This window comes from Peromyscus leucopus, chromosome 2 (genome assembly GCF_004664715.2).
Source record: "Peromyscus leucopus breed LL Stock chromosome 2, UCI_PerLeu_2.1, whole genome shotgun sequence".
Taxonomy (NCBI): domain Eukaryota; kingdom Metazoa; phylum Chordata; class Mammalia; order Rodentia; family Cricetidae; genus Peromyscus; species Peromyscus leucopus.
This window is the reverse complement of record NC_051064.1, coordinates 150,372,529-150,391,632: the sequence shown is the minus strand read 5'-3', so window position 1 is coordinate 150,391,632 and position 19,104 is coordinate 150,372,529. Positions and strand designations below refer to the sequence as shown.

The following is a 19,104-nucleotide window of genomic DNA, read 5'->3' as shown; positions in this document are numbered from 1 at the left end:
CAGTGAGTTCCAGGACAGCAATGACTACACAGAGAAACCCTGTCTCCTAGGGGAAATTTAAGCTTCATGACCCAAAATTGAAGTTTTGGAGACTAAATGACACCCTTCCAGTCACAATTTAAGAAAATACACAGCTTGATCAAGTTAAACAGCAAATGTTGCTTTTATGTACCAGAGAGGCTGGCACCTCAGACACAATAATTACACTGATACCCTGCACTGCTGTCTCTGAGGGCAGAGGAATTTGTCACTACAACCTGCCAGAGAAGTGGTTCTCAACATGTGGGTCGTGACCCCTTTGGGGTTGCATATCAGATACCTGATTCATAACAGCAGCAGAATTACAGTTATGAAGTAGCAATGAAGTAATTTTATGGTTAAGGGTCACACATGAGGAAGTGTATTATAAAGGGTGGCAGCATTAGAAATGTGGAGAACTACTCTGGTAGGGGCAGAGTTCAGAAGAGAGCAAGAGACAAAGTACACCTCTTGATACTGGTGGTGCTGAACTTTCATCTAGACATGGTTATCACATAGAGCTTCCACATCCTACAGTCACGCTTGTTCATAGTGAAATCAAGTACAGTTTTATTTAATTAAAAAGAATAATCAGTATCTGTGAAAGAAAATCCCATTTAATATATTTAAATAAACATTTCTGTGTGTAAAAAGAAGAGTACAGTAATTACTCCGTAATCCCCCTCCTTTCAATGGGTCAGACAAGCAGCCTCCACTCACTCAGGACGGAGGCTGGCCAGGCTCAGGAAGAGGAGGTACAAGCTTCCCAGAGCTGTAAGCTGCCCGCCCGCCCATCGGGAAGGCTGAGGGCACTGACCTTGCTGCCACTGTAAAAGGGGAGCTACCTAAGGCAGGGAGATGGCGGGAGAAGAGGACCTAGGAGCTTTGGCTGAGCCCTCAGGGACCTGACGCTAAAAATGGCCTCCCTGACACACCAGCCCCCAAGTCAGCAACTACGTGGGAAGAATTAATAAAGTGTACATCCTAGGACCAAGCAGCAGCTACCACCAAGGCCACTGCTGTGTGTTTTCTGCCCTGATTGAAGGCTCATTCCTCTGCAAACTGCAGGGCCTCCTGAATGTTTCCATGATTGCCAAGTAGGCTTTTCTCTGTGTGGTACCTACTTTCCACCCAAGAACTTCCAATCTGAAGCCTGCAACTAGACAGTCTCCTGATGGTTCTGTAATCTGTGGAAGTCCTAGGACATGGCGGCCTAATACCTGAAAAGCCTCATTAGCCTGATTCTCTGCCACCACCTGTCACTGCTACATTTATAAAGTTAAGGATAATCTCTGGACTACAGCCAGAGGAAAGCAATAAGCGGCCAAATCCTTCCACTAAGGAGCTCATATTCCATTGTGGACTGCTGACTTTCACCCACAAGTTTCAGGAGTGGGCCTGTTCTTCCTCCACTCGCACCGTGGAATTATTCCTTAAAAAACACAAACTCTCCTAGGGTACAATGAAGCCTCTCACCAAGAGATCCCACAGCCTGGGCTCCCTCTCTCCTGGCCCTGCCACAAGGCTGAGCTTTCCAGCCTCTGGCAGGTGGAGGGTGGCATCAAATGCCAACATTCAGCCTTACCCTCCACAATGCCAAGGGCTGCTCTCCACTCATCAAAAAGACAACCTCACGGCCCTCAAGGGGGATGCAGGCTGAGAAATAGCTGGGTCTGACTGCCAAACGTCCCTCCCTCCCATTTGTAGCCTGGTGAGTGAGGTGAGCTTCGGGAGGTGTGGTCTGGATCCACTCACATTTCAAAACTGAGTATTGCTGTCCCAACACGGTTATTCCTGGGCAGCTAGGTGTGGGCAATAGTCATGGCTACCACAGAACTCTGCATGCCTCAGGAAGTCCTGAGGGCTGGCAGCTCCTAAAGCAACTGGCCTCATGCTGATACTGGCAAACCTGTAAGCCTCTTTGGTATACAGAACAACAACAACAAAAAATTAACCATGTAATCTGAAAATAAATTTCTTCTGAGCTGGCTAGCTGTTTTTTGAATATACATCAGGTATCTTCAGTTAACACATAGAAACCCAGTTCTCATACTGAAAGATTTCATTATGCCATCTGGCTCACCTAAGCATTAAAACACCTGACACTGGGAGGAGACCAGGAGGTGAGAAGAATTGGGGTACATGATGTGAAAATCCCATGACTCAATAAAAACGCTAAGTAAACAAAAAATTGTTTCAAGGAAAAATAAAGAGGACACAAAGGAGATGAGTCTGGAAGGGGGCATGAATGTGGGAGAAGTTGGGAGGGGGTTGAGATTAAATATGATAAATATACACTATACAATGAAATTGCAAAAGAATTAATAAAATCTCTGATCTTTAAAACAAACAAAAACCAAAGCTGACACTGTTCCTCACAACAACCCTGTGAGGTAGGTAGGTGGTGCTGGCCCCAACCTACCGCTGGGGAGCCTGAGCCCAGAAGGGCGTGAGGGTGAGGAGGCAGCGCTGGGCACATCCCACCACCTTCACCCTCACAGTTAGTGCCACTGCAGGCTCTGGCCTATTAGCAAGTCAGTCTGGTGGTTCACTCAGGCCCTGCAGGCCGCTGTGTGAGCCAGTTTCAGATGCCTACTCCTGAGCGGTGAGTGAAGCCTGCAGGCTGGCCCCAGAGCGCTTCCCGCTGGGGGAATTCTCCGCTCTGCCTGCTTCCCTGGCTTCTCGGGCTGACTGACCAGTGCACAAGTCGCTGAGGTTTCTGGATTCTCAAAAGTTTTGGTGGAGGAGTAGGTACTGGGGTCACCTCCCTGTTGATGGAATGCCTATTATGGCAAGAACAAGCTAGAATTCCCCATTTATATAGCCCTCAAGGTTTCAACAACTCTGAATCCTACAGCACAATACTAACCACCCACCTGACCGGTCCTCCTTGTCTGACAAGGTCCTAGGACATCTCAATATTCAGCACTCAGCCCATATTAACTTTAACCACCCTCTTGGCCAGAATGCCCTCCATCACGGAGTCCTCCAGAGTTGCTGGGCCTCTGAGTATGCATAGGACACATCTGCAGACCCACCAGGTACCCATTCCTGCATCTACTTCCCACCAGCCATCCACGCCCATTCTCTCTGCTGAGGAAGCCAACCAGGGAAATGTGGGTCACCACGGTCAATGGGTTTCCCTGCTGGCTGCACTGTTGTGATGCGGTTCCCAAAGACATCAACACCACCGGTGCCAACATCAAGTCCCAGTGCAGCACCCACTTTGTGGACTGGTGTCCCAATGGCTTCAAGGTTGGCATTAATTACCAACCCCACAATATGGTACCTACCGCAAGCTGCCAGCATGCTTAGCAACACCATGGACATTGGGGCCTGGGCTCGCCTGAGCTGATATTTGCCAAGTGTGCTTCTATGCACTGGTGTGCTCATGAAGGGACAGTCCTCTGAGGCCTGGGAGGCCATGGCTGTCCGTGAGGATTACCAGACGGCTAGACTGAAGGCCAGGAATACTAAGGATCTGGTCTTTTCAGGCCTGCAGGGTGTCAGTTAGTGTCTGCTCAGTGGTACTGGGACAAGGATGAAGGACGGCTGTTCTCCAGTCTGAGCGCCCGGCTGCACAGAGCACTGCGGGCTGACCTGTTGGAGACGGCAGTCAGGCAGGCACACTGGAGCATGCTGTTATCAGGACCAAGTGTGTTAGCTAACACACACTACAATTTTCGGAGGGATTCTTTATCCAGTGTGCTCACGTTTGTCTGTTGGATACTTAAGACTCTTCTACATCTGAAGTAGAAGCTTGGAGAACAAACAAAACCCCCAGTTTGGAAGATTTCATCAAGACCAAGCCCAGATTAATCAGGGGTTGCACCTCTTAAAGCTTCTATGTGCAATATAGAAAAAGCTAATGTTCAGACCCGCAGAACAAAGACGCCAATGGACCACGGACTGCACTGCCAGACTGACGGCTGTTTAAGGGTCACCCGCCTGAACTCGTAGGGGCATGAGCTGTGCCTACCCTCTGGAAAACCAATGTGACAGGCTCACACTGCACTGCAACACAAAAAATACAAAACACAAGCTGTGGTAAAATGAGACTAAAAATCCCAAACACACAGAGGGCAGTATTTCTCAACAGTAGCACAGGCACCTGGTAAATACTTCCTGGAGAACAGAATCGCTGAGGCCAGGGCTGCAGGAGACCCCGGGCCCGCATCCTCAGGCCCAGGTGCAATGGCTGCTCAAAGCCACAGAGCACTTTGAGGGATCTGCACTACCTGTTGCCAAATACAACCTGGAGCATCAGTGTCCCTTTGAATCTCCACTGCTATCTAGGGAAGTGGTGTGTGAATATGAGTAAATGTATGAGCCGAAGTGTCGAGGCCTTTAGAGTTAATACAGAGACATTCACGCACTTACGGCAGACAAAAGTTAAAGCTATGTTGTGTTTTCGGTTAAAGGTTTTTTGATGCAATTTGAATGCTATTGTGTGGCAACTCTGACTACATACTCTGGCCTAAGTGCTGCAGAGGGCAGTGTCCTCTCCTGAGTATCCTGGTCACCGTGTAAACACACTCTGACCTGAGGGGGTGTGAGACTGTGGCGTGAGTCCTCACCCCACCACTGGAGAAAGGGCACTGATGAACCATTGTGACATGCTCCTTGTTCACTGTTTGTCCATGTTCTACCGTCATCCCACACAGGAAGAGGATGCTGCAGTGGGTCCTTTGGTCCTAAGGCCTTCTGACCATTGGGTTTTGAGTGACATTCTGAGGAGTAATTAGTGACGTATAAAATGATTAAGAAACTCATTCTGCAGTGGCCAGCTCGAAGTAGTTTGGTCCTAGGCTGCGCAGGGCCAGAGATTCCCTGGCCCCACAGGCCGCTGCCCGTCATAGCTCCACCTTGACTCCCTTTATGAAAGGCAGGCCCGTGGGCACTCTCTTCTTATACTCCAAGTACTCCTCCCCAAAAAAGTGAATCAGCGAGATCTCCTCCTCTTCTGTGCGATCACGAAAGAAGCGCCACACTGTCAGGGCGTAGACAACCCCACAGATGGGGTTACACAGCATCACCTGGCAGAGGAAGCGCAAGGTCAAAGGTCAGAGAGGCCTGATGCCCAAGCACCTGCTCCCCACAGGACTTCTTGCCGGAGCCCAGAAGACTCTTACAATACTGTGAGAGCCATTAACGTTCCTTGGAGCCACCTCAGGGCTGCATCTTTTTGTACCTGTCTGTGACTCTCTGAGTAAGCAAGACCTTGGTTATAGTGAAAGACAGCACCCTGGGGTTCCCACCATGGATGACACATGTGCCTGCCTGAACTTGTGTGAATTCCCTGACGTGGGAACTCAGGCTTATGTCTCTGTCCTCCCGACTTCTCCTACCCACCTGGACAGACCGACTTGTCTCAGACCCTTGCTTCCTGCTCTCAAGGCCACATGAACCAAAGGCTACCATCTGAGTTCCCAAAACATTTCAGACATCACTGCTCAGAAAGTGGCAGTGTCCACAACTCAGAAAAGCTGTGCTTAGCTGCCTTTCATTCCTACCCCATTTCCAACCTCCAGCCAAAAAGTCCCTCAAAGCTGAAAGCATCCCCAGCTCCTAGAAGCTTCCTTTGTTGCCATGGAAACCACTAACCCACCCATCCCTACTACAGGCATCAGGACCCATCCAGCAATTGCTCAGTGAACCGGCATGCCCCAACTTCCCACTGCTTCCCTGCACTGGTCACAAGTACTGCTGTGTTCACAGCACCATGCTAGGCCACTCGACCCTCATCCAGTCTGTGACTCGGAAGCACTATCGCCACACTACTGTCCTGGCTTTTAGGGTAGAGAAGGCAGGCCTCGGTGACCAGGCCTGGCCCATCTGGCAGCACCGGTCTGTGCCATCACACCTGGCAGATGTGTATAGCTTTCTGGGCAGCCTTGACAACAGGATTCTTAATCATCGGTGGCAACCTTCTACTGAGTCAGGAAAACCAATTCTCAGTGTGTCATCAGCACCATTGCAAACAGTCAAGACAAAACACAGTTTAAGTCCTGTTACAGGAAAGACTCATCACACACACACACACACACACACACACGCACACACACACACGGGCACACTGTAGAAAACACCTATGATCTAATGATCTAAAAGGTATGAAAGGCTCTTCAGCTCTAAAGCCCTCAGACTACAGCATAAGCACTTAAGACAGACTGCATTCATCAGCTCTCAGTGCGACCCCAGGCTGTGACTGCAAGCGGAGCTGTGTGATGTCTCAGAAACACACAGCTCAAAAGAGATGCTAGAGTCACCTCCTACTCCATTACGGGGTCACCAGAATCCCCATGGCCCACGCACCACTGATGGGATGTCTGGGATCCCCAGATGATCTTCCCAGGCTCTATTTACACTCTCTGGCCAAGCTGTTCTAGGACTAAGTGTGGAATCCAGAGACAGCTGACAAGGAGCACGGTCTGGTCTGCATCCCCAGACAGAGCAAACCCCACGGCTCTCATTAACCTGCCAGGACCTTGGCCTCATTTAGACCTATTTTTTGATGAAAACCCACTGAGCCACCACAGGGTGGCTGAGGACACTCCCTCCCCAAAGCCTACCTTCCCTCGCCCAAGGTGTTCCAGATTCCAGTCAGAGTGGCACAAAGGGGGCGGGGGTACAGGGCCGCACACCACCACCAGCAGGGGTCACACAGCACTCAGAAGGCAAGCCTGGCCCTCCCTGCAGGTGCCTGGCCTCTGTGCTCACCTCCATCCTGGTAAGTGCCAGACTCACCACCCGCCTGCCCTGGCGTTTTCCCTTTAAAGAATAAATTGTCCTCAAGTTTAAATAATTAATTAATTTAGAACAACGACTTCACGTCTGAAACACCAAAGGACTGGATTAGGTCTCCTGGCTTTTATTAGTCACCACCTGAGACACGCCAGGGAGCACATGAAGAGCCAGGCTGGCAACCTTGCCCACACTAAAGAGACTTAAGCGCACTCTCAGAAACGGTGGGGTTTATGGTGTGCCAATTATACTTCAATTTAAGAAATGTAAAAACGTCAAGTGGCCTAGACAGGAGGGTTACAAGTTCAAGTAAGCTTGGACTACACACAAGACCCTGGGTCAAGACACCAAAAAGGAAAAACTTAGAAAAGTGAATTCACAGGAAACCAGGGTCAACTTTGGTACCATACCTGAGTTCCGATACTCCAGTAAAACCAGCCCACATAGGAGGGGTGCCGGAACCAGGCATACACCCCGCTTGTCACTAGAGTGTGGGTGTCGGACTTCTCACTCTGCACCACGTGGTTGAAATTGGAGCCAGCCGTGAACATGGCGGCTTTCCTCAGGCACTCTCCGAAGACCACCATCAGCAGTCCAGTGGTACTGAGCCAACTGATCTGCTTCAGTTCTGCAGAAACAGACACAGGGACAAAAAGTGAGTGGGGACGCTGGGGTGCTCATCACCCCCTTCACCGTTTGAAATGGACCTATTTCCCTCAAGAGAGAAACATCAGAAAACACCCTGTGGACAATCAGCATCTATCATCACATTAAACTTGAATGATAAGAAAATAACCCCCAACCCAGCATCACTGTTTCCAGTCTCAAGTGCCAAAAAGTCAACTGTTAGCAGCTCTCCCCTTCCTGGGCTGATGGGCTCCATTCACATCCTTCTCTAGGGAATGCGTACCTCTGAGAGAAAGAGACACACCCATTTCCAAAGTCAGTCCGAGGACCTATATCTGACTTTGGGGAAGTGTGATTTAGGTGCATTCCCAATACTGAGGTTAGATGTGTGGGGTTTTTCTTGTTTTTTTTTTTTTTTTTTTGGTTCTTCAAGACAGGGTTTCTCTGTGTAGTTTTGGAGCCTGTCCTGGATCTCGCTCTAGACCGGGCTGGTCTCAAACTCACAGAGATCCACCTGGCTCTGCCTCCCAAGTGCTGGGATTAAAGGAGTGTGCCACCACCACCTGGCCTTTTTTTTTAAATAATAAAACATTGTGAAATTCTCATGTTACATAAAAGTACTCAGGCCCAAACTTCATCTAGTCCAATGGTAGAGTTAAGACTACAACCAGCAAGGTGGGGCAACTCCGTCTTAGATGGTGCCGGTGGGTGCCCTGCATTTGCAAGGCTTAGAGCAAAAGGTCAACACGTCCTGGATTTGAAATCCAGAAGCAGAAGTCTCCAGCGAGTGGAGCCTGCCCTTTAAATAGCTCAGGGAGGAGAGATCGCTGGGGAAGACTTGCTCGGGGAGATGAGACCTGAAAGGTGAACCAATGTCACTCTCCTCAGCCGCAGGAAGGCACCCTTTTCTCCCAGAGAGAAAGTAGGGCACACCCACCTGGCCAGAAGATGTTTTCAAGTGTGAACTCTATCCAAGAAGAAAGAGCAGCCACTGTGTACTCCAGACTGTGATTCAGGAGGAAGGAGTCCAGGGACAGACTTTTGGGATTATTGACAGCTGTCACTAAGTACTCAGAATAGTGGAATAATGACAGCGAGCACACGTACCTATTTAAAAACAAAAACAAAGGGGTAGACTAGGCAAGAGAACCAAGTTAGGCGAAAGCACAGACCTGGGTCTGCTGAGCTGTCCCTAACTCTGTCACGCGCTGCTGCCATCACCCACCTGAGTGACACCAGGCACGCACACATGCCGTTCATCCCCTCTGGAGCTTGCAGAAAGTGGGGTTGAGTGGTGCTGTTATGTCTCTGAATGTCACAGACAAAATTAAAAATCTCCATAGGTGAAGGAGGAATTATGGTCCCTTTACTCCTTTTAATATGACAATTTCACATTTTAACATGAAGGGGGGATATCAACAAAGTAGTGACGCATGTTGGAAACAAAATTCAACAGAACTAAAATAATTCCAGCAAAGAAGGATTAGATGGCTCAGCATACTGATAATAGGAGATAAAGCTTTTTACCTTGAAGCCACGATTCATATCCAAGTCAGAGGCTAGAAGGCTCAAGGGACTGAACTCATAGTGTAGGGGAAAGTCCTACACTGCTGTGGGGGAAGCACTAGCCGGGACCTGATGGAAACCGGAGACGGAGAAGGCTTAGGAAAACAGCGGGAGGCTTGCCCCTCCCATCACCGCGGACCTGCACCCCTTCAGGAATGGCTTATCACAGCAGCTTCGGATGACAGGGACCTCTGGAGGGCACAGGGAGACCCCTTTCCATCCACCACAGAATCCACTAACATGCACAATTGTGTTCACAAGATTTGAAATGTGGGGATTCAGGGAACGCAGGAGGCTGCTTCTTCAGAATCCTAATCAGCCTCCTTTTCTGTCAAAGCCCAGACAGGGATGAGGAGAGGCCCCTACTCACCCACTACTCTTTGGACCCTCACCTCAACACCATCATTCCCAAAGTCTTTCTTACCAGCCAAAGTGATTCCAAGAGGACTGGCTGAAACTTAGCAGCACACCGCAGCCAAACACAAAGCCAAGGAAACAAGCCCGGATGGCTATCTGAAAACACACCCAAAAGAGCCTCCATCACCCGGTGTTCCATTTGCAGGGCCCAAACCCAGACTGCAGACGGTCTGGATTAGCAAGGCCATCAGTGAGCAGCGTCCATTGCTCAAGAGATAAAGAGGATGAAATGGGGCTGTCTGGGTTCCAATTGTGTTCTTACATTCCTCTCCCTCTCTCTTCTCTCTAGCCTTCGGCAAGTTACTCATCTACACCATGGAAATAACAGGACAACACACAGGACTTACCACACAAACACCTAAGAATAACCAATTTTAACAGCCACAATAATCAGTACTGCTAGCCTTAGCAGGGCCATCTATGGAAAACTGTTTAAGCCCAGTTTATGGCCTATACTCGCAAGTCAGCGACTCTAATGAGAACACTCGGAACTCTGCGCCCAGTCACCTCTGTAAAGTGGGGCGTTTGACCAGCAGGTAAAACACCACACCTGTCATCACATAAATTAAAAACTCGTGGGTTAGCTCACTTCGCACCTGACGTGAATCTGCCGAAGCTGCTGATCGGCAGGAAATGCAATTAACACCCACAGCTCGAAGTGGGTCCCTCCTGTGACCTCAACTTATGGCAGCGATACACGCTAGTGGGAGGCAACCTGCAACGTGGTGCCGGGATGGGGGTGGTAAAAAGGTGAACCGACCACCGCCAGGCTCGGCGATAACCCACTCCCGCTAGACTAGCTCCAATCCCTGTCCCTAGCCCATCTACTCAGCCCTGCCTGCCGGATCCTGGTCCCCAGCCCAGTCTGCCTGATTCTAATGTACCTGGCCCGCCTACCCTTGCGGGGTCCCCGCCTGCTCCGTCCCTGATTCCTGCCTACCCGGACTCATCTGTCCTGTCTCCGGTTCCAGTACACCCGGCCCGCCCTGCCCCATCGCAGCCAGCTCGGTCCTGCCCGGTCCCTACCTACTCAACCCGCTCTGCCCCTTGCCCGCCTGGTCTCGGTCCACCCGTCCTTGGTCCGGGTCTGGAGTGCGGGTCTACCGGCCCACCCTGTCCGTCCCTCCCTGTCTCTGGTCCGGGTCAACCCGTCCCGCCCGCCCTGTCCCCGGTCCCTCCGCACCCGGCCCGCACCTGGTAGCGCGGCGGCCGGTAGAGCAGCAGCAGTAGCGCGTTGAGCCCGGCCACGTAGAGCGCCAGTCCGGTGCGGCCCTGCAGGCCGGCGCGCGTGAGCAGCGGCAGAGCGAGCACCGAGGCGCCCAGCAGGAAGGTAGCGAGGCTGAGGCGCGCCTCGGAGCCCGGCGGAACCCGCGCCGCGCAGCCCGCCATGGCGCAGGGCGGCGGAAGAGCCGGCGGCGGACTAGCGGGCCGAAGCGCCGACTGTAGCCGGGGAAACCCGAAGGCTGCGCCTGCGCACTCGGCCGCCGACGCCGGCTCGGGAAGGGCAGGTACTCGGAGCTGTGTGCAGCCTGCGAGTTCTCGCGAGAGTGATGCCGCGCGTGGCTGAGGGCCGGAATATGGAGCCGGCGGCCCGCCCCGCAGGCCCCGCCTCGCGGGCCCCGCCCCACAGCCCCCCCCCGCAGGCCCCGCCCCACAGTCGCCGGACAACCTGACGTCGGCAGAGGGGCGACGGATCAGCCCGGAAGTGCCCTCGTCGCCCTGTGGAAGTTCGTCCCAAGTTTAGAGCCCTGGTCCAAAGAAACAACCGGGCGTAACCGACCACTCGTTCGCGCCTCGGCCTCAAAACGGACCCCGCCCCCCGCGCAGGCGCGAGCGGGGTCCGCGGACCGGGCGACGAGCCTTCAAGAAACGGGGTCACCCCCCTCGAGGTGGAAATAAATACGGTTTTTACAGGCAGCGTGCCAAACTTTGCGGTGGTTGACTTGGGGAGCCTGGGAGAACGCCTGAAACCTAAATCAGCGAATACCTATAGGGGGCAGCATTCTGGACGATTTTTATTGACCTATAGAGGGTGTGTGTGTGTGTGTGTGTGTGTGTGTGTGTGTTCTGGACGATTTTTATTGACCTATAGAGGGTGTGTGTGTGTGTGTGTGTGTGTGTGTGTGTGTGTGTGTGTGTGTCATTCTGCCTGTGTGTGTGTGAAACCTAAATCAGCGAATACCTATAGGGGCAGCATTCTGGACGATTTTTATTGACCTATAGAGGGTGTGTGTGTGTGTGTGTGTGTGTGTGTGTGTGTGTGTGTGTCATTCTGCCTGTGTGTGTGTGTGTGTGTGTGTGTGTGTGTGTGTGTGTGTGTGTGCCATTCTGCCTATAACGAAGATGTTGGTGTTGAAATCAGAAGTTCTTCACTTTTGGTCATTTTAAATTTATACAGTACTTGTACACATTTATGTGGCACAACACAGTGTGGGTTTGACCAGTCTGGAATTCATCTCTAGGTAGAGAACCACCTGCCTCTGCCTCCCTAGTACAGGGATGAAAGGCGCGGGCCACACACCCAGCTTTGTTTTGCTTTTGAGACTGTATCCTCTGCAGCTCAGGACAGCTTTGAACTCATTTGTTGTCTGGAAGATGCCCTGGGACTTCAACTCCTCCAGCCTCTCCCATCAGGAAGGCCTGAATTACAGGCGTGTGTTGTATATCAGGTGTAGGTTCATGCGGGTCAGTGAAAAGAAGGCACAGAGCACTCTAAGGATGAGCCTTTTCCAGCTGCAGGGGGATCAGTCTCTCTGGACTGACTCACTGGTAGCAAAGGGCTTTTGTATTGTTCTCCAATTTACATCTTTTAGCAAGTTAATTTCCATATCCCAAAAACCTCCTATCTATTCTCAGACAAGATTCACATAGAAGGTACCGGGAGACAAAAGGTAGCAATCACAAAAGGCAGATCAAAACTGGTTGCTAACACTCCGGAACCAAAGCAGCGGCAGCTCTGTAGAAACTGTCCCAACAGGTGTGAACCATCACTCCAGATCTTGTCTGGCTGGGGATTGAACAGAAGGCTTCTTGTATGATAGGCAAGCAGTCTACTGAGTATATCCTCAGTCTATGAAGCATGGAGTTTGGTTGGTTGGTTCAGTTTGAGTCCAGGAGAGAGACCCTGGGGTACGAGGACTACAGGATAGAAGGATGCTAAGACTTCAGGAGCTGGTAATGAGGACATCATTAAGGAACCAAGAGCTGGCACTGGATTTGAAAGGCAGAGGCAGGAAGCGGCAAGCCTAGGCAGGATGGGAGACAGGCCCCAGGAGAAGCTGGGGCAGCTGCTGTGGTGAACCCTCCATATGAACACAGCATCAGGTCTTAAGAGGGGGTGGAGAACCTGGGCTTGTGGTGATGTATTGTGTGCCCTAATAAACTTGCCTGAGGATAAGAGGACAGAGTCAGCCACTAGATTAGACGCAGAGGTCAGGCAGTGGTGGCACACACCTTTAATCCCAGCACTTGAGATCTCATGCCTTTGCTTGGGGAGCACACACGCCTTTAATCCCAGGAAGTGATGTCTGGGCAGAGAAAGGTAGATAAGGCATGAGGAAACAGGAATTCATTCTCTTTAGGCTGAGGGTTTCCTAGAGGTAAGAACTAGTGGCTGGCTGCTCTGCTTCTCTAATCTTCAGCTTTCACCCTGATATCTGGCTCTGGTTTTTTATTAAAAGACCATTTAAGATTCAAACAACATGGGCTGGTGTCCCAGGCTCCAGTACTCCATCCACATCCTATCTTGGTGACTTGAGGCAGGTAACTTCTGTGAACCTTGTCTTCCTGTAAAATGGAATCCTCATTTCACTGTCTTGGACTGACAACCATCCGTTGTCCTGTTTGACCTTAATTGTCACCTTGACACAGCCTAGAGTCATCTGAAAAGAAAAGCCTCGATCGAGGGGTTCCTTACATCAGGAGGTCTATGGGCATGCATGCCTATGAGGTATTGTCTTGATTATCAATTGATGTAGGAGGGCCCAGTCCACTGTGGGGGGCACAATTCCTTGGCAGGTGGTCCTGGGCTGTTTAAGAAAGCTAAGCATGGGCAAGTGAGCACGCTATAGAGCAGCATCCTCCATGACCTCTGCTGAGCTCCTGCTTGAGTTCTTACCCTGACTTCCCTCAGTGGCAGACAGTGACCTGGAAGAATGACACCAGGATCATTTACAAAGCCTAGCAGTGCTGCAACCATGCTCGGAAGACATTTGTTAGTGGGGTAATAGAAATGAGAAGGAGATTTAATGGTTCAGTTATGATGAAACCCCAGCAACACACACACACACACACACACACACACACCAAATAAGGCTTCCGAGTCTCCTTTCTGTTGCTGTGATAAAACTCAGGCCAAAAGGAACTTGAAGAGGAAGGGTTCATTTGGCTTAACTGTTCCAGATCACAGTCCATCACTGAGGGAAGTCAGGGCAGGAACCATGGAGAAACGCTGCTTTCTGGCTGGCTCACCTGCTCATCCTTGGCTAACTTTCTCATACAGACCATAACACCTGCCTGAGGAATGCTGTCCCCCCATAGACATGCTCAGGCTGATCTAGGCAAGTCCTCGATCGGGCTTTCTCCTCAGATAACGAGGCTGTGTCAGTTTGACACGAGAGTCTAAGAAGGGCATAAAGGTGACTGAGTTGTGGTGCCATGCTGGACCAGGCCTGGGTTGTACTGTTCAGGGCTGACAGCAGGAGTTCCGGCTGCTGCCTGCTCCTCACGGCTCCCCCTCTCCCGGAGCAGGACACCTCAGAGCCACTAGAGGGTGCTTGTTGCCCCTCACTTCAGGCACTTGTGGCCCGGGCACAAAATCCTTTCTGGCGAAGCCCCTTCTCAGGCCTGAGCTTTTCACCTCCACCCTTAGGCAACCAACAAAGTGTAACTGACCAGAGAGCTTGAGCAACTCCGTCCTCTGCCTGTCACCTCCCCTGAGGCCCCAGTTCTTCTTCAGCCTTATCCTGGAGGTGGGAGAAAGGAAAACATGGGCTCTGCCAGATGGGGCCACACTCCAGGGGGTGGGAACTCTTAGGGATTGCTGGGATTGCTGAAACTATCAGGGCCTGGAACTCATGGTGCAGTGATGGAGAGGCAAGCAGGTAGATTTATACACATCTGGGCACGTGCATAACCAGAGAAACAGTCACATGGAGAACGCATATACCCAGGAAAACAGTTACAGAGGACATATAGCCAGAGAAACAGTCACATGGAGAATGCATATACCCAGGAAAACAGTTACAGAGGACATATAGCCAGAGAAACAGTCACATGGAGAACGCATATACCCAGGGATATCATCACGGAACATGCACAGACCTAGGAAGACAGTCACCCACAGAGAGGGCTACATCCAGATGCACAGAGAGGAAAGGAGTCTGGCCCAACAGTCTCACTGGGAACCCAGCTCTTCATCCAAATGCAGGAGGTGACAGGTCTCCAGAACAGTTAAAAAAAAAAAAAAAAAGGAGGGGGAAATGCCAGTTCTGATGCGCTGCTGCTCGAATTTTCTTGAAAAATAAGCATTTGAATGTTTTTTGTCCTAGCAGCTTCCATGCAAGCACAAAAGGAGGAGCTCTTTCTCAGGCTGTCGGGTCCCTCTGCAGCCCGCACCTTCATGACTCCTTAGATATCACCACCACAGGCTAAAGCAGCTTTCCTGGCTGGGCCCAGCTGGAGAGCTGTCCTGTTTTGGAAACTGAGGCAGAGAAGCAGACAGACTTGATCTGGACAGACTGAGACTGCTTTATCAGAACAGCGAGCGGCCCCGACCTTTCCTCTGGATGAAGGCTGTATACACTTAGAGAGGCTAGGGACATGTATGTACACATGCACACATATGTATATAGCTATAGGAAGTTACAGGTATTTTATCGTTTGACTGGAAGCAGGGTGGGTTGTTTTGATACCCAAGCATAATGTTTCTACAGACTGAGCAGAATCATCAGGCTGGGGCCAAGCAATTCTTAATGGCTAAGGGGCTATTGCTCCATACAGCTTGACTCAATTCTTCATGAACTGAGGCGATTACCAACACTAAGAACCACCTTAACATCTCCAAATTAAACCACAAGCCGAGGTGAACTCATTTTTCACTCTTTTTTTTTTAAGATTTATTTTTGTTACTTTAAATTGCATGTGTGTGTGTGTGTGTGTGTGTGCACATGAGTGCAGTACTAGTGGAAGCCAAAGGCGCGTTGAACCCCTGAAGCTGCGGTTACAGGTGGTTGTGAGCTGTCTTTGGCAAGAACAGTAGGCACTCTTAACCACTGAGCCATATCTCCAGCCCCCAGACTTTTGTTTCTTAAACAGCATGGTTTTACTGAGCAAGAGAGACGGTGAAGGGGAGAGCAGAGCAAGCCCACGGCGGGTACACAGGTATATGAACGAGACAAGCGTTGACACGCCACCCATTCTACACACAAAATTCCCAGGGTGAAAGCTGGCTCGTGGTATTTCATTCAAGCCTGAGGCCAAGCAGGAGGAAAGCCCAGGATGCTCACGTCCCCCTCCCTAGCGATGGATGCCGATCAGTCATCTGCAGAGGGCTGTTGCCCCCTGCAGCTCCTGGCTATTCACGGCCTCTGGCCTATCCAGAGGGCAGTGGGGAGGAGTCTGTCCAGCGTGGCTATGGGTCGCCACTGGAGACAGCCGGGCCTTCCAAAAGAAAATTTTCTCTCCTCTTCTCTGGCAGTCACAGGCTGGAGGAATGAAAGCGCCTCTTTCCAGTCTGGTAAATGACGCGTGATTTATGAGTACATCAGCCCACGGTGCATAAGTCATACGTGAACAAAGGGGCCGGGTAAATATTTAAAGATTAGAGCCAGCTCGGGGGAGACACAAAAGGCCAGGACAAAGAGGGTCTCTCTGAATTCACTCTTCCTGAGCTGGGCTGGCCTGGTCAGTGTTGATGCACTCACTGAAGTCCCAGCCTTTATCCCCAGAAGGGCCCTGGGCTGCTGTGCCTTTCAAAGTCCTCACAGAGCCAAAGAGAGTTAAACAATTGCAGCCTCTCCAACCCCATCTGGAGACAATCGACGGAGTCATTTCAGGGCTTTTGCTGTGTTCCTGATAGTTAATTGCACACAGCAAAAGCTTCATCCCACTTTGAAACACATCTGCAGAGGCGGACAGGCTTCTTCCTCCGGTTCCCACCAGCACCCACCGCGGTCTGGGCCCGGCTCATCATTAGCATTGAAAGTGCAGGAGGGTGGCTCACCACTCAGGACCCTGGGCAGCCAAGGGCTGGTGTCTGGGATGGGAGGTGGGGCATCTTAGTGGGGCCCTTGTCTGGGGGCTTCAAGCCCGGCTCCCACTTTGTTTCCAGAACTGTGTGTGCTTCTTGCCAAAGTCAAAAAATCGAATGGGAAAGGCACAGAGGCACCGGCCATTTTCACCCTTAAATTCCTCCGTGTGAGAAAGGGTGGGAGTGGGGTGGGCTGAGAGCGAATATTTTTCCTTGAATGACCGAAAGGGGCCTGGGTTTCTCTTCCTGTACTCCTTTCCAGGTACCTTGGGGACCCTGAGTGCTAAAGATAGGAAGGGAGTTGATGGCCCACATCCTGGTTTGCATAAGCAGCGTTTCTAAGTTGGTCCATGACCTTCCCAGCAGTCCAAAAGAGAACTCTGCCCAGCTTGCTCTGAGAGGGTGAGGTGAGCAGCCGCTGTCTCTCCTCACCTCTGGGAAAGCTCTCTCTCCCTGGTGGGTCCGCCTGCTGGGGCAGGCAAGACGTCTCTCATGGACAGATGGAACACCATGGTGTCCTCAGCTTGCATCTCTTTACCTGTCACCTTTTCCAATGACCTCGCCGGATGCACAGGTCTGGTCTAACTTAGTGCGGGAAGAGGTTGCCTAGAGGACGAAGCTGTAATGGGAGCTACCGTAGTGGAAAGAAGGGGACTGTTTCAGAGCTGGGGTTGGGAGGGGGAGATGGAGGGGTCCCTCCTGGTCATGAGCTTGCACAACCCTCAGGCACAGGAGCAGGCATTGGGGGGTGTTTTGTAGCGGTAAATGAAGGAAAGGCAGGGAAGTTCTCACAGGGAGAGAGACCCCTGCCCAAGGACCGGCCCACGGGAAAGGGCGGTGGGAGGCATGGTGCAGCTCAGCCACAGGCTTGTTAAACAGATCCCAGCAGAGTGCAACCGCTGAGAATCCGGTCCTCGCCCCGTGGCGGGCCTCACTTCCCCCAGTCAAAGCAGAACATTGCAGATTAGTACATTTTGTGGTCAATTTTCCACTACCTAAGAAACACTTAGCCACCCACATGAACGGCCCCACCCAGTGCAGCCAGGATTCCTGGGTAGGCTTGTGAGGTGATGGCCCAGACAGTGAAGGGTACTGGGGTGCGGGCGGGAGCGAGAGAGAGGGACTTTATAGTGACTCTAATTCTGGAGAGGGGGCGGGACCAGTGCCCCGCGCCCCGCAGTGCTCTGGGAAAGCTGTGCGCAGAACCATTGGTTTGCTAATTCACTGGACTGAAAGGCTCGGGCAGCAGTTTATGGGGAAGTATTGTAATTACAAGACAAATTGCCCCGGTTCTGACTTGGCTTGAGAGCGAGGAGGATGGAGGGGACCCGTGGAGTTGAGGCGCGCGCCGGGCCTCCCTACAGATGTGCGGCAGCTGGAAGCCCGTGCGCCGCAGGGAGCCGGGAGTTTGGCCCCGAGAAGGCGGGCGCGGGCGCCGCTTTGTGCGAACCGCACAATGCCTTTAACACTCGGCTGCTCCCTTTGTGCGGAGCCTCCTGCCCGCCTGCCCCGCGGCGCCTTTGTACTGTGCCGCCACCTCCCCAGAGCGATAGCTAGGCGCACTGAGGCGGGCCGGGCCCGCCTGGCCCGGGAGCTTTAAGGGCCCGCCTGATCTGGAAGCTTTAAAACTACCCGGCGCGTGGCAGCGCTCGCCACTGGGCTTCAGCCCGGTCATCAGCCCAGAATACAAACCCACCCGGATCTGGTCCACCCACCCTACGGCGGGGGACAGGAGAAGGTTCCCGAGTTCTGGTCGCCTTTGCCGAGGCCTGAAAGGGGGAGGGCGGGGCTCGATTCTCCACGCTGCTTGGCGCTTGGGAGCGCACCGACAAGGCCGGCCAATGCCCAGAACAGGGAGGAGGGAAGCGGAGGGTTCAGAAAGATGCCCGGTTTGGGGGCATCTTGACCCAGCAATATCCTCTTGAGGCCATACAGAGGTCCTTGTTTTCAATACTTGACCACAGAGAATGCTGTGGGACTTGCACGACTTCCCCATAGGCATGGTCAGGATGCCGCTTCAGTCTCCTGGCCCCCAAACGAAGACCAGAAGAGTGAAAGAAAAGGAGTTCTCCAGGTTTGAACTCAAGAGTTTCCCTGGAGGTCTGCCTTGTCAGCCACAGCCGTGGTTCCAACTTCCCTGATCCAACGGGAGTGGTGTGAGGGGATCGCAGCCCTGTCCTACAGCAGGTGGTTCCAGGGCCTCCTGTGTCCTCACACACGGAAAATGGACAGGTGTACAGGGGCGTACAATGCAGTCTGGACTTTCCTCAGAGCATCAGTGGTCCCCACCCCGACTCCCCACTCATTGAACTGAAGAGGAGGTCCCCAGTAGCCGAACCCAGATGCACCCAGTCTCTCTCCCTTTCTCCCTCCCTCCTCTCTTTCTCTCTCTTTTTTGAGACAGGGTTTCTCTGTGTAGTCCTAGCTGTTCTGGAATTCGCTCTATAGACCAAGCTGGCCTCGAACTCCGAGATCCACTTGCC

The 19,104-nt window shown here is 51.9% G+C and overlaps 1 protein-coding gene across 1 annotated transcript; it reads right to left on the bottom strand.

Annotated features, from left to right (window-relative positions):
* Nucleotides 1-564: 564 nt before the first annotated feature.
* Icmt (isoprenylcysteine carboxyl methyltransferase) lies at nt 565-10,852 on the bottom strand. The gene is made up of 5 exons (XM_028883081.2): nt 10,567-10,852; nt 9,380-9,468; nt 8,327-8,496; nt 7,173-7,390; nt 565-5,054 (listed from the first exon to the last, which is right to left on the bottom strand). The coding sequence occupies exons 1-5, from the start codon at nt 10,759-10,761 to the stop codon at nt 4,872-4,874; spliced, it is 855 nt and encodes a 284-aa protein (XP_028738914.1). The 5' UTR covers nt 10,762-10,852; the 3' UTR covers nt 565-4,871.
* Between the last annotated feature and the right edge of the window lie 8,252 nt (nt 10,853-19,104).